Below are 15,339 nucleotides of genomic sequence, written 5' to 3'. Positions count from 1 at the left end.
AAACCGTATTTGAAATTCCCCCCCCCTCCACACTTTTGATATTTCTTCAGTCTCTAACTAGCCTGTGTATAAATACTTTGTTTCTCTTTTGGAGTTAAGGATGCTGTTCAGTTAATGGGGAGAAACCATTATTCTCTGTGTGAATAATTAAGCAAATGTTACAAATCTTGAGGTTAAACGATTCCCCGCCCTCCTGGTTTTCTTTTGTTTGTTAACTGTAAGCTGTTGCAAGGCAGATCTGGGTTTGTGTTGAAATGTTTTGGATGAAGCGGAAGGGGATGTAGTGGTGTAAGTGCAGCACGTCCCTGAAAAGCCTTGGAATGTTCTTATCCCTCTTTATCTCCTAATAGCCTTGTTTTGTCTCCCCATTCTGACGTGTGAATCATGGTGGTACCTATTGCGTTGCTGTGAGCATCTACGCACATCTGGTTCTTGTGAACTGGCGCAGCAGAAATCGTGGGAGAGCTTTCAAATGTTTGAAATGTTTAGCAATTTTAGATTTGAGCACTGGAGGGCAGCAAACTACGCCATTTATTCTTGGGCTTTCTCGGCGTCATATTCTGAAATCATATGCGCCTGGGTTTCTGCATTAGTTTTGGACTGGCCCTACCCCTCCTGCATTTTACAGTGCAGTACCTGTGGTGAAGTGGAAATTTGTAATATCTGAAGTAATCTGGAGAAGAATCGTATACATTCAGTACGAGTTTCTGCTCTGTTGATTTTTATAAGACCCAACTTTCTTCAAATTTCTTCCTTTTTGGTTTATTTAGCTTTGACAGGGATGTGCTGGAGTTTTACAGTAGTCTTTGTCTCTTTCCGCTTTTGATCCAAAAACTGTCCTGTTATTTTCTTAAATCAGTGTTTGTCCTTTTCTACCGGTGTCTGTGTACCTGTGTTAAGGGGAAAGGGGTGGGAGGGAATGTGTACCAAACGGTACTGGGAGTCTGATTCTTGTAGATTCTGAGTCAATGTTCCAGTTTTGGGTGGAACCTCAATGAATGACAGGAGAGAACTGTTCCACAAATACAGGCTTTTAGTACAGCCAGCCTTGTCTTCTAAACATCTACTTTCCTGAACTGACTGGATCACAGACCTGCAGTTGTAACATGTTGGGGATTAGCATTCAGCAAGAAACAATGGGGCGATTACAACTTCAGGGTTATCCACCTGGTTCCCCAAACAGAATATGAAGTAATGTGGTCGGTGGAAGGAATCCACTTCTGATCCAGTCAGTTTCAGGTGTTTGACACCCAGTGGAGTGCATGGGAGAATGTGTGTGTGTGTGTGTGTGTATGGTGTACGTATGCTAGCCCAAGCATATGATGTGCGTATGCGTGCGATTGTGTCAGTGGTAAGACAGGGTTTTCATTTGTTGGAACTGATTGGGCAGGGTCTCTGGGGGGAAGGAAGATTTAAGTTAAAGAAATTGCCACTGTATAGAAATCAATCCAATATTTCATTCTCTCTACTGTTTTTGTTTTTGCTGTTTTTTTTTTTTTGACTTGGAAAAAAATAAAAAGTTTTACTAAATTTGGCTCAGACTTGTATCCTTTAAGCAACATGTATCATGGGGAGGTACACGATGGAGATTGGTCTTTTGCCTTTCAAAGCTGGAGGGAAAGGAGACCAGTTTGAGATTTGACTGAAGCAAGATCGTGGCATGTTTCTTTTTAGTCACACTGACAGTCACTTTGAGACATGATTTCCACTGTCTGAGATGCAAAAGGCAGCAGTCTGTTCCGAACTTTGCATTTAAAAGCATTGTCAGTTGCAGTCATTTCATCTGTAGGTGGCAGTCTTTGGCATAGCTGTACATGCTTTTAACACTGAAAAAATACAGCTGACATGAACATATGTTCACTGATGCATGTAGCAGTGAACCATGAGTACCTGGTGTACAGTGATTATTTCAGAGGCTAATACGTGGAATAAATTGCTTTCTAATTGCATTACAGATGTCTTGCTTCTTTACCAAGAGCATCTAGAAATATTTATTGCATTGGTAAAGCAGTCATGTTAGCGGTATGATGCAAGCTTGATTTGCCTTGATTTAATGATAAGGATGATGTGTCATCTCAATGGGGGTTATGTAAATATGTGAGCACTGCCTATTATCAGGCAGATTATAGTTTTTTGTTTTTTTTTCCACCTGGTTGTTTTGGAGAAAATCCATCCATCCATTATCTATACCAGCTTATCCTGAGCAGGGTCGCGGGGGGTGCTGGAGCCTATCCCAGCGTGCATTGGGTGAGAGGCAGGAATACACCCTGGACAGGCCGCCAATCTATCGCAGGGCACCCACACCATTCACTCACACCTATGGGCAATTTAGGGTCTCCAGTTGACCTACCTGCATGTCTTTGGACTGTGGGAGGAAACGCACGCAGATGCAGGGAGCACATGCAAACTCTGCACAGAAAGGCCTCAAGCGAAGATTTGAACCCACAACCTTCTTGCTGTGAAGTGACTGTGCTACCCACTGCACCACCGTGCTGCCATTTTGGAGAAAATGAGCAATTTAAATAATTTTGTATGTTATGCCATTGAATAAAGACGTTATTCTGTCTGACTCAGACAAATTGCAATACCACCTTTAGGTGCATCTAACCTGCAGTTAGGTGTTTAACTTGAGACTGAGGAGCAAGTGTTGGCATAATATTGCAATGGTCATTTTGGTATACATGTTTGTGACAAAGCATCTTTTTTTTAAATTTGGCTCTGAACTCCATAATTTCAGATTTGTAATCAAACCATTCACATGTGGTTTAAGTGCTGATTATCAGCTTTTATAAAAGTGTATTTTTTATCAGTTTTGGTTGTAGAATATACAGCACTTCTTATACATAGTACCCAATTTAACGGCACCATAATGTTTGCGATAAATGGATTCATAGGTGTTTCTGATCATTCAGGTCTGTTAAATTGCAGTGCAGTGCAGACATGAGAGCTTTCAGTATCTAGTATTTTTTATTTGCTTTGGCGTTTTGTTATTAACATAACCTAATTTAGAGTACAGGCCATTCAGCCCAACATTGTTCGCCATTTTCCTGACTAAATTGTACCTAGTGCTCTGATTACCTACAGACTAGATAGTATCTAACACCATATCAAGCCTGGTCTTGAAAATCCCCAGTTTCTGCCTCTACTACATGACCTGGCAGGCTATTCCACTCATTAACACATTCTTCCTAATGTCTGTGTGGAATTTACCTTTATCTGTGTTATTGGTGTTTGTCAACATGAGGACCAAAGTTGTATTGTACCAATGAAAGTCAATGAAGCCATAATGAGGCTCAGAAATGGGGGGGGGGGGGGGGGGTGGGCATGGATGTGTTAGGGACTACTGTTCACAGAAGACTTCATGAATAGAACTACAGAGGCTACACTGCAAGTTGCAAACCACTAGGATGAAAAACAGGATGGACAGGTTACAGTTTTCTAAGTACCTAAACAAGACCAGGTTAAAACCTAGCATATGGATGGACCTAACACACATGATCCGGCCGACCAATGGTGTAACTTCATAACTCGGCCGACCAATGGTGTAACTTCATCCCTCAGTCAGTCAGTCACTCACAGACATTCGCGTTTGTAGGGCTGGCCCCGCTGTTGCGGTCCAGCCAAAAAGCCTGCAGAACTCTGGAAAAAACGTCTTGTGGACAGATGAGAGTGCAGAGACCAAGTCGCGGTTTTGTGGGCATACCCCATACCAGGGGTTATCAACCGTGATCCTGGACTTATGTTCATACTACAGTCTATAATTGTGCTGCAGCAGTGCAAAGTATCATTCCTGTGCCATTTACCTTGTCTGTACGCTATGATACAACCAGATAGAGCAGGCAAGCCACTGCATGTGCCAGGGAAAAAAAGTGGTTTTGCACTGTAGAAAAACTGGATTCCCTGAAAAGATTCACTGCAGATTGTTTTTGTTGCTGTATTGGCATTTGGCCAATGTAATATCAGAAGGATGGACTATCCAGAGGATATGTGCAACGTGTATTCAAAAAGTGTCATAACTCGTAAGGGAGTCACACATGTTTTTAAAAGATTATTGGACATTGCTAAATGTGGTAAAAATACTAAATTTCGTCATTCAAAGAGATCATGCATATTTTCAAACACAGTGCACCCACACCTATGCATCAGGCAGCACAGGTTTGAGCCTGTAGTCTTGATGAACAATGGATGAACAATTTTACTCCACCCAAACTGCTGTATATGCATCAGCATGGTTGTCTAGTCTATTTCTTTTGGATATTGTTATCCAGGCTGAGCTACATATTTTCCCTTTATCTCCAGTGTTATGCTGTTGTGATCTTGAAAAACATGGGAAGTGTGTTTGGCTGTCTGAAATATTGCAATGAGCTGAGAGTGAGCAAAACACTGAAAGGCTAGCTCAGTGTTTGGCAGTAGGTCTGAAAGTAATTTTAACCACACTTATTATTTGTATTTATGGAGTAAATTACAGCAGCCTTCTGTGAATAAATAATCACACAGGGATGTGGTAGCTTTCCCTCTTTCAGGCCTTCTAGCTAACATACTCTATTTCTGTTGGAACAATACATACTTGCACACTACAATGTCTAGGCTGACAGAGCTAAACAGGCCCTTGCTCTCTAGTCATTTGGAATTACTCAGCAGTGCTCTCTGTGGCTCATGGTGATCACAACTGTGTTCAATGTTTTATTCACACTGAAATGTCTATGATGCCTCCAAATATACTGTAGCTCGTATGAATTGTAATGCAAGCATACTGGTATGTCTAAAATTAAAACAGGCATTTACAGACCTTTTACAAGTTCACAGGCTTTCCACTGCTGAAGAAGATGAGAGCATTTTATTTTAGTTTAGATTTTGTTTTTTTTTTAACCTTTGTAACTTCTGTTGAAGAGCTGGATGCTCAGAACAACTTGGAACAGAGCCCTTTGCTTTAATTGGTGATTGCAATCAGATGCATCAAATTGGATTTATGTCTGCAACATGGTTTCAAATGAACTGCCAATGTATAGGACTGGGCGTTAAGGGGTGGAATTGGTTGCAGTGAACACAAGTTGCTTGTGACACGGGTTATGTAAAATGCCACTGTCAGTCATATTATCTGTCTCAAAATGTTGTGTGACAACGCCACCTCCTTACTGGTGATATATTTGAATTATGCAACATGTTTCACTCATATGGTGGTCATACATACTTTTAGCCTGTGATGCTTAGTAAGCCCTCTGTTAGTTGGCCATGTTGGTGAAGTATTGAAGTTACCTGGGGTATGCTATGCTCAATAAAAAAATGTAACTGCACTCGCTGGAAAAATATGTACTTTTCCTGATGGAATGTTTCTTTGAATGAAATGAAGCTTTTTGGTAGGTATTAATGAGGTCTGATGTGATGGTCATTGGTGTTACCATTATGAGGAAGTGTTCTGTGGGCTGGGACGGGGAGGAGTGCACATTTCCTGCCTTGTCTGTTTGTGGTGTGTGGTTTTCTCGGCATCCGTTGTCACAGATGTGATTAGTTGTGACAAAATGTGCTTTGCCTGTACATACATACCAATTTTTGGCTTAAAAAGGATCTTCTGTGCTGATAGTCTTGCTGCTTTCAATGTGTCAGTCTGAGGGTGGAGTGCAATTTCTGTGAATCTCCTTCGTGACCATGTCTCTGGCTAAAGGATACTTATGAGCATATGGACAGAAATACCTTGAGTGGTTCCATAACTGTCGGGTTTCACTGGCACACAGTTACAAAAGCAAAGTGTGTTCTTATTACTACATGCAAATTCAAATGCACATACCCTTATGGAGTGATAACTTGTTAAAAAGGATGGTGTAAATGATGGTTTGAAGCATTCATAGAAAAGTAGATCTATAATTCCTGGTAAAATTATATTGATCAGGCAGTTTTGTACCAGGAAACTCCTCAGCAGGAATTCCAGCACTTAGCACTGTGGTGGGACACACTGTGACTCCAGCAGCACACTGGGTATGTTTGTATTGGAGTGTGAATTGAGACATTAAAGCAAGAGGAGAGCCACGTAGCTGTAGATGACATCATCCATGTTACAGTGCACTATTAAAGATCTGGAAATAGATGGAGAGAGCAACAGTCATGAATCCGGTACTCCTGTATCAATAATTTAAACTTCTAAACCGCAGACGGTCGTTAATGCATATTACCGGATGCTTGACATCTATTACTGACGCACTATCCACAGCATGTTTAAACAACATACACTCTTTGCTAATCACCAATGTGCAAGATCATGACCACATTGAGGCCTCTTGTGGGGCAGGTGCTCAAAGTGAGAAAAGGTACACCAACCTAGAAAAGCTGTAATGATAATAATGCAAAACTGAATTTCTAAAATCAAATCAAAGGGGCACATTGGGCACATGGGCACCTGCCTGTCCTTGATCCATCTCAAGTGTCTCTAACAGAATGATACCATAGCTGCACTTTTATGGATTCCATTAACATTTTTGGTCAAGGAAATGCCAATTAGGCTTGTCATTAATGTTGAACTGGTTAATCACAGACAGACTGGTCACAAGTACAGAGACTGTTTACCGTGCGACTATAATTAAACCCATTTCTGCTTCCCAATTCACTTCCTTCCTCAATTCCAAACAGTGATTTGAAGTTAAGATGAATCTTTGCATAGGACTTTTTGAATACATTTTTCACAGTTGAAGAAAAACATTGTCTGTACTTCATGAAACAGGAAACAGTTAAACCACCTATGTTACTATTTTCTCTCTCTTACTCTTTCTTTCTTTCTCTCTCTCTCTCTCTCTCTCTCTCTCTCTCTTTCTTTCTCTCGCTCTCTGTCTGCACCTTTGTTTCAAAGCCAAGGGGCTGGGCTAAACTGCTGGAGCAAGGCAGGAAGTTTATAAAAAGAAGTTACCCTGTGTGTGCATTGGTTTTTTGTGCATTCAGATCCCGCTCATTTCAATCTGCACTCACCACTCCCCAGGCTGTAAGGTAAGCTTCATAAACATCTACTTGTGCAGTTTTTGGTAAAGGGCTCTTTTGAAAAGCTTCTCGTCAAGCTTAGCAGATTGGTTTGTTTGGTGCCTATAACCAAAGAAAACAAAGAAAAGCAGAGATTGATCTGTACTCGGTTATTTGCAGTAATTTATTGACTTATCTTTAAATAAATGTATTTATTTATCTTAAATAACTCCTTTGAGCATCTTTATACCTGGATTCCTTCCTCTTTATCTTTCATATCCCACGATTTTCTCAAATGAGAAAATAGTGGGAAATGCTTGAGTTTGGAGGGAAAAGAAACTCCGTCTTCACCTGATGGACCTCACTTTCTCTCGCTCTGTCAGTCTGCATATTCTATACTCTCATATTTCCCTCTCTGATTAAGAGCACATGCGGACCTGATGCCTCAGTGATCCTGCCTCGCTATCGCTGACCCCAGTCTCCCCGTCTCTCCCCTGTTCCCGCCACCAGTGCTGCTCCACTGCCCAAGGCCAAAGGAGGCAGCCTGCTGTGTATCTCTGCCTCTGGCTATCTATCTGTCTTTTGTTTAACTTCTGCAGTGGGGAGGAGGCAGGCAGGTGCACTAATTATCCCTGTGGTGTTTAGCGCTGGTCAGGAACCCGACTCTGCCCCCACAGGGCGTCCTCTCGATGGGCACTCAGATTATTGTCCCAGCTCCAGTTACCTCCTGCATATAAGCTAACCAGGCCAGGCAGGCACCGACACAACTGTTCACTGATTCACTCAGACACACACAAACAAGCGGGCAAAATGGAGCCAGAGTCAGGTACCGTGCCGGAGCTAACCGAGGGGATCTTGCAGTTAAGTGGACCCAGGCTTTTTTTGCCTTTACTTACTCTTCACGATGCGTTCGCCTCCTACCACACAGGTCTCAGCGTTGTAACCCTAGTACCTTGCCTTTATGCACGCATCATGTCTCTTTCCTGTTTTGCTTGTGTCGCCACTTCTGCCTTTGACCTGTGTTTAAACACTGTGTGCTCTGTTTTAGGTCACAAGATATTTGTGCCTTTCATTTGCCTTGACAATATATGGATTTCTTTTGTACACTGGTGTCATCATTATTGATGATGGGAGTGCTTGCAATGGCTATTCTATAAAAGGTCATGTCTTTAAAGCTATTTGATTGAGTTAATTTCTGTCCATTTCAAACCAGGACGTTAGACAAGAGGTAGATGTCAATGGTTTGCATCCAGCTTTGTTTTTAATTTTGGTCTTTCTCTGTCTGTGGTTATTGCCCTGTGTCATACTGACGTGCCAGGTGGTTAAGACACAGCCACGTCAGTAGGGACAGATGAGATGTTGACATGTTACGTGGTGTAGGTTCTCATCTGTGGCTCGCCACCACTGTCAACCTGTCAAGCTCTTCCCTCCAGTGCCTGCTGCCCTGGTCTCTGTTGACATCCTTGTGTGTGCTGAATTGCCATGGTCATGTCCTGCTCTGAAGAGGCTTCACTAAAGTGTACAGCATCTGTCATAACATAGGCTTACATGGCTAGTTTAAACATTGAATAAACACACAGATGGTCTGGGTTGTCTGCTCTGCTCTGAGGAGACCTGACTCCCAAAGAGAGAGTGGGACACAAGGGTTAATGTACTTGCACTCTTCGAAGGCTTTTCTGTGAAAGGAGGGTGAGTCAGAGTGGGAGTTTCTATGGATACTGCTCAAATAGTCACACACTCAAACAGAAGGGCGGATACCTGGCTCAGCGAGGTTTGCACGAACCTGTGTCTAGGCAAAGATAAGGCTGACTGCTGTGACTGTCTTTCAATGAACCATGCAATTATAAATATATATAGAAACACTTTATATCCATAATTCATCAAATAAACTCTTTCTGAAATTTTTCTGAGTGTACATACAATTTAACCTATGTAAAATGTACATGACAGCAAACATACTCTCCAAATATCGCTGTACTGTTTTAGCAGTTAGAGAAAATGTAAGATTTACAGACGATACCCTAAATGAAATGAGTACTCAGTGGGTTAGCTGGGATTTTTCAGATATTCGGGCTGAGTCATACAGTATGATGAATCAATTTAATGTTCCCATGGAGACTGCCACACACACAATGGCACTGTCAGCACCACAATTTGAAGAGGATTCTCAATTTATTAATGCTAATACCAAAGAGAAATCTTTTCCTTGACCTTTAATTGAAAGAGGCCTAAGAATGGACTCTTCAGAAAGAATTCAGAAACTCTGAGAAAGGATTAAGAGGCTTTGGGTTTTTTCACACCATACAGTTAGGTTTGTCTATGTTGTGAACACCATTTAATGCTTAGGGCGTGTTACATTCTTTGCTAATCCAAAATGCAGTGCCTTTAGCAATATCTCTAAACACCAATTTCCAGAAATCTGTGTTCTTCTGTTCATAGAAAATCTGACAATATATTTTGATGAATCGTTGAGAAATGAAATGGAAAATGCTGCACACAGCCTGTGGCTGGTAGTTCCTTAGGGCGGTACGCAGTTGGCGATTGCGTCACTCAGGGAATAGGAGGGTTCAGTTGGATAGGGTTCCGCATGCATGACTATCTAGCGACCCCTGCTGGTCAATCAGGCACCTGTGGATTGCGATCAAAGCCGCATACAAAAGGTCTTCCTCTGACTTTCGCTGGAACTTTGCTGTAGTCTGCAGTGTGGAAAAGAAGCAGCTAGTGACAGCAAACCACAGTTGTGGCTACACAATGTCTACACTACACTCTCCCGAATTGGCAGTGGGGATGTGCGCATGAACTCGGCTGTCGTTGCAGATGATTGGCTGTTCCAAATTGGGGTGGCAATTGGATATGCTCAGCCCCATATTGGACACCAAATTTTTGAAAAAAAAAAAAAATGTAATAGGAATTAAACAATTCTGCAAAATGAGATGATCCGTGCAGGAGGCAGTGTGAGACGTAGTCTGACTCACCCGTGGATACAGCTATGCAATGACATTAATTATGGGGTACCTGCGCAATCTCGTATCTTGGAGAACCTAGTGGGGGGATTCCATAACAATGATGCAATCAACTGCCCAGTTTGGTTGTTCCCATTGCGCAGTCCCCTTCTTAAATCCTGCTTTTGTCTTCTTGTCTACTTCCTTCTCCCTTCCTGTTTTTGCTTCTTGCCTTAATTCATTCAGTCTGCCTCCATGGTCAATTTAATCATGTATGTTAACCTCTATCTCTGCTCCCACTTTTACCTCCTGACTTTAATTTCCTCTCACTTCAAATCTTCCCTGAGTCATTTTCTTTTGCTTCCCTGGACACGATTCTCTTCTTGTTACTTCTGTCTCTTCTGCTCTTGACCCTGGTCCCTCTCTCCCCTCCTGACCTCCCTCTGTCCTCTGTCCCGTACAGAATGCAACCTTTCCAGGCAGCTCCAGGTCAGTTTGGGCCCGAGGCCAGGGAACCAGGGCTACGAGGCTGGAGGGTGGAGAAGATGAAGGCCGTTCCACTGGAACCCTCCGAGCTGGGGGCCTTCTTCAACGGGGACTCCTACCTGGTGCTGAGCAACAGAGGAGAGGAGGGGGCTGATCTGCACATGTGGCTCGGTGGGTTGCGTGGGGGGTTCCCTGCCCAGGTATGAATAGAGACTGAGAGAGAAGGGTGCTAGTAAGTACAGATGGATTAGTGCATGAGAGAGAGGGGTGGCAGGGCAATGCTTTCTCAATCCCAGCTGTACGGACTCCTAAGAAAAATGGATACTGTATTATTTTCAGATTTTCCATCAGAGAGCTTTGGTGAGCCAAACTGTATTTAAGATGAATGGGCCTCATTCACAAAACTTCTGAATTTTTTTTTTACATTTGTTCTTAAAAAAAAAAAACCAATATGGGATTCATGACATTTCTGCAGACCTTTGTTTTTGTGCGTGTCACAGGTGTATGAGATTATGAATGCCGGCTGTTTGTAAATTTTATGCGTAATCCAGTTCATGCGATTTGCGATTACAGCATAAGAAATAAATGATGAATGTCGAAATGCTTTTAGAAACGTTCTTACACGCAGTTTACGATCAAATGTAAACGTACACATGTTTCATGAATGAGGCCCAATGTTTCTAAATATTGTGGCTAGCAACATCACTCGCGAGAAAAATAGGCTGGATGCTATAGTTTTAAAATATTATATGCAATAGTTATTCCCCTAAACACAAGCACAGTTTTAAGACATCCTTGCTTTCAAATAAATTGTGACAGGGACTGTGCCATCACCAGTATTAGGGATGCAACTTGAAAATGTACTGTTGTAAATAAAACATACTGCAGAGAGAGAGAGAAGGAAAGGTGAGCCTGTGAGACCTAGGTAATGGCATGCTGTTGGAGCGACACACAGATGGAGGGAAGGAGGGAGCAGGATGAGTGGGATGAGCAAATGGTAGAGAAAGAGAGTTGGGATGAGAAAGAGAGAGAGAGATAGAAAGAGGGAAGTGTCCCAGGGGAAAAAAGGGAAGGGCAGATTTTGCCATGGCCATTAAAATTTCACGAGCTCTGTTACAGTGCTCAGATGTAGCTGTTGTTTCCATCATGTATCCGGTGATTAGGTAACACTAAGCTGATTGTCATCACAAGGAAAGCCCATTAAGTCCTCCCGCACTCCCCCTTTTCCCTCGTTCTCTTCGCTCCAGGTGAGAAGTCCTCGCGTGACGAGCAGGTGGCCTGCGCCATGTTGGCGACACAGCTGGACAACTTCCTGGGCGGGGACCCTATCCAGCATCGGCAAGTCCAGGGCTACGAGTCACCTGAGTTCATGAGCCTCTTTCCCAGAGGAGTCAGCTATAAGGTAGGCTTGCTGGGAGTCAAGAGCAGTGGTACACAAGTAGGATAAATAACTAACCACCACTGTGGACAATGACGGTGCCACTGCGACTCCATATGCAAAAATATATTGGTTTTGGAGTGGATCATTGTAAGAAGCAATAATTTGTGTCTTCCTACCTATGTTATGATGGGATGCTCAAACTCAAAGGTGTTGCGTCTTATTCTTGTAGGAGGGCGGTGTGGAGTCAGGGTTCCGCAAGACACCATGTGGTTCTGGTCCAGTCCACAGGTTGTACCAGATCAAGGGCAAGCGGAATATTCGAGCTAAGGAGGTCGAGCTCACCTGGGCAAGTTTTAACAAGGGAGACTGCTTCATTCTTGACATGGGAGAGGTAAGAGCCACGAGTAGAAGGCAGACAAAGTGAGAAAATGCTCACAGAGTGAGAGATCCAATTTCCTAGCTCTAGGCCTACCAAAAGCTACTGTCTTATGTGAAATGTGAAATTTTTGATTTGGTCTTCAGATTTGGACATTTGGACATAATGTTTAGTTGATTATATGAAGAGTCGTGCATGTATTTCTTTTATGTCTGTGCTATCTACCTTTGATGTTTGAATGAAATTGCAGCCCATGGGGGTTAAAGGATGTGAGTCATCAATGCTGATTATTTTACTGTGCTAGTGTCAAAGCTAAAGAATTGAAGCACGCTCGTGATCTTTACTATGATAGCTCCATTTGTTGTACTATTTGTGTATCTTCCCTTTAGAGCATGTGGTGACATTGTCTATACTTCATGAAACAGGAAACAGTTAAATTACCTGTTACTATTTTCTCTCTCTTACTCTTTCTCTCTCTCTCTCTCTCTCTCTCTCTCTCTCTCCTTCTCTGTGTGTACATGAATCTTGTCCAGACCATTATTTCCTGGATTGGCTCCCAGGCCAACGTCTTTGAGAAACAGAAGGTGCGTGAGATCGCAACCCTGATTCGTGACACAGAGAGGCATGGGAAGGCCCGCATCACAGATGTCAATGAAGGAGAGGAAACACCAGAGATGCTGAAGGTGAGGTCACCCATGCCCTGAAACATCTGCATCAACCAAACAACCTATCTACTGTACATCAGTGCAAGCCTGTTTTCAAGCTGACTCACAAAATGATCAATGTCAGCAGCTGTTGCTATAAGTCAAATCAGATTTTTCATCTTCACTAAGCTGTTTGACTGTACATATTGTACATATATTATTTTCTGGGACAAAGCATTCAATACATTCAGGGTTACAGCAAATGTTATCTGCCCAATTGACATTTTATGAGTTGAAAAATAAAAAATGAAATCTTTAAATATCTTTAACATTCAACCTTAATGTTATTCCATGCCCACCCTTTTATGGTAATTGGCAGGTGCTGGGTCCAATGACAGGTCTGAAAGAGGAAAACTCCGAAGCTGACTCCGAAGCTGACTCCAAAGCTAGCTCTGCCTCTCTGTACAAGGTGTGTGCAACCTGTTTAACACCACTGATGCATTAGATGTAGTGATGCCTCAAAATGTGGAATATCTAGTTGTGGACTACTCTATTAATGGATACAGATAAGCAGCAGGTTTGCACACTTTTACAACACATTCTCATCACATTCCATGGATTTGCATTGTCTACTGGCATCTCATTTCAGGTGTCTGATGCCACAGGATCAATGAAGCTGACCAAAGTGTCAGAGAAAAGCCCATTTCAGAAGGACCTCCTGGTGCGTGATGACTGCTTTATCCTGGACAATGGAAACAATGGCAAGATCTTTGTCTGGAAAGGTGAGATGAGAGGGGAATGCAGAGAAAAGGAATACGTTTATTATGTTTTTGGAATAGAACTACAATTTTTTTAAAAATTAACTTTACTGATTAGCTGGTGTTGTTGTTTCTTAGGGAGTGGAGCCAATGCAGAAGAGAAGAAAGAGGCTCTAAAGATGGCTGATGACTTCATCCAACAGATGAACTATCCCAAGATGAAAACACAGGTGATTGTCAGTCCTTTGTTACCATTATACTCCATTAGTGTAAAAGATTTGAATGGTAAAAAAATATTTAGACCCATTTTCAAAGAAAAACTGCATCAATCAAAATATTGACAGATATTTTGAAAAACACATTGTACAACATTTACATAAACTTCTAAAGATTCTAATGGAAATATCTTACATTTTTGCAATGTAAGTTGTAGGACTTTACTTGGAGTTCCCTATAATATATTTTAATTCATGGCAATCATCAAGAGCTCTTGTCTCATAACTGTCCAACAGCTTTGTAGAGGTGGAGATATCTGAGTGACAGCGTGCTATGCATGTTTTTACAGGTGGAGATCCTTCCCCAGGGCAGAGAGAGGGTCATTTTCAAGCAGTTCTTTAAGAACTGGGACTGAAGTCACCCATAACCAAAGCATTTCCATGCATGTCCCACCTTCGTCAAATAAACAGCAAGCAATATTATTCTTACTGATGTCATGTTTAGTCCCACCAAAAATCACCTTTGTATGTTTGTGTGTGTGTATGCATGTATATATATATACATATATATATATATATATATATATATATATATATATATATATATATATATATATATAAATTGAGCATGCCTACACAAGCATACAATGAACTCCCATCATGGATGAAATACAACCCCATCATGGTTTGTTTTACAAATGTGATGATCACATTGAGAGTTTACAGTGCCCTCTGGTGTTTACTATCGTCATAACTTTTATTTTAAAGTGCGCCAAGATTATTTACTGCATAGATTACAGTGAGTTTTTTTTACATATTTGTTTTACAGTAATACTGTTTCTGAATATACAGTAGCAGACCTACAGCAAATACAATAAAAATAATTATTGTGCACTCTATATTCAAGCTTCAGTGCATGATTCAACTTCCAGAACAATAAAGTCACGCTCAGGGAAGTCTCTCAACTTTGAATTCAAGGATGTTTTATTTGTGCAATTAGTGTATGTATGGCTTTGACATTGTAATGCAGATAATGTATAATCCATAACCGGTAAATTTGTTTATAGCAGGTTAATGTAAAACATGGAGATATAACATTAATTGAATCAATACATTGGAGAGTAACCTGGAGAATTTAATGTTTACTTGGGTGCATAGCTTTGCAAATGCCCTACACCATTCTCACCTGCATAATTATACATGCAGGAGGTTTAAGTCATGCTTAGCTCATTTAGTATTATTCTAGTGACTGAATGGGTTCCACACTTCTCATTCATGTATTGTAATGGGGTGGAATATGTTTTTTTTAATGTTTTGACCAAAGAATAAACAGTATGTTACATTTTGAATAGCTGTTATGGCATATTCTCTGCAAACTTTTAAAAATATACAGTATCTGATGTCCTAAGGACATCCTACAAAATATGCTTGATAAGGTCTCTACAGCGTAAGGTCAAAGGCCAACTTTTTGATTTAATGAAAATTTGTGCCAGTGTCCATTAGATTTTGAGATTGCACAAAATACCAGAACCTATCTCTATGCAGGACGTCAGTATTTTTCAAAAGAAATCAGGATCAAGTGGGCCACATTCACA

General features: G+C 41.5%; 1 protein-coding gene across 2 annotated transcripts; it reads left to right on the top strand.

Annotated features, from left to right (window-relative positions):
• The first annotated feature begins 6,826 nt into the window (after nucleotides 1–6,826).
• Nucleotides 6,827–14,246, top strand: capgb (capping protein (actin filament), gelsolin-like b). Of its 2 annotated transcripts, none has more exons than XM_035411826.1 (9): nucleotides 6,827–6,972; nucleotides 10,348–10,541; nucleotides 11,618–11,772; nucleotides 11,981–12,142; nucleotides 12,661–12,810; nucleotides 13,151–13,240; nucleotides 13,421–13,553; nucleotides 13,668–13,759; nucleotides 14,095–14,246. In XM_035411826.1, exons 2-9 carry the CDS (start codon nucleotides 10,349–10,351, stop codon nucleotides 14,158–14,160), a joined length of 1,041 nt encoding a protein of 346 aa, XP_035267717.1. In that variant the 5' UTR covers nucleotides 6,827–6,972; nucleotide 10,348; the 3' UTR covers nucleotides 14,161–14,246. The 2 variants fall into 2 exon arrangements, with proteins under 2 accessions (XP_035267717.1, XP_035267716.1); XM_035411825.1 differs by lacking the exon at nucleotides 6,827–6,972 and adding an exon at nucleotides 7,710–7,802.
• The last annotated feature ends 1,093 nt before the right edge of the window (nucleotides 14,247–15,339 follow it).

This window comes from Anguilla anguilla, chromosome 3 (genome assembly GCF_013347855.1).
Source record: "Anguilla anguilla isolate fAngAng1 chromosome 3, fAngAng1.pri, whole genome shotgun sequence".
NCBI classification, from domain to species: Eukaryota; Metazoa; Chordata; class Actinopteri; order Anguilliformes; family Anguillidae; genus Anguilla; species Anguilla anguilla.
Note: the sequence above shows the minus strand (reverse complement) of the source record. Positions and strands in the feature narration are given on the sequence as shown.

What these genes read in the sequence shown, in the direction of transcription:
- capgb (XM_035411825.1), top strand. Translation starts at nt 7,753, where the DNA reads ATGGAGCCAGAGTCAGGTACCGTGCCGGAGCTAACCGAGGGGATCTTG. An exon ending in CTAACCGAGGGGATCTTGCA is followed by an intron (nt 7,803 to 10,347) that starts GTTAAGTGGACC and finishes TGTCCCGTACAG; the next exon opens with AATGCAACCTTTCCAGGCAG. An exon ending in AAACACCAGAGATGCTGAAG is followed by an intron (nt 12,811 to 13,150) that starts GTGAGGTCACCC and finishes GGTAATTGGCAG; the next exon opens with GTGCTGGGTCCAATGACAGG.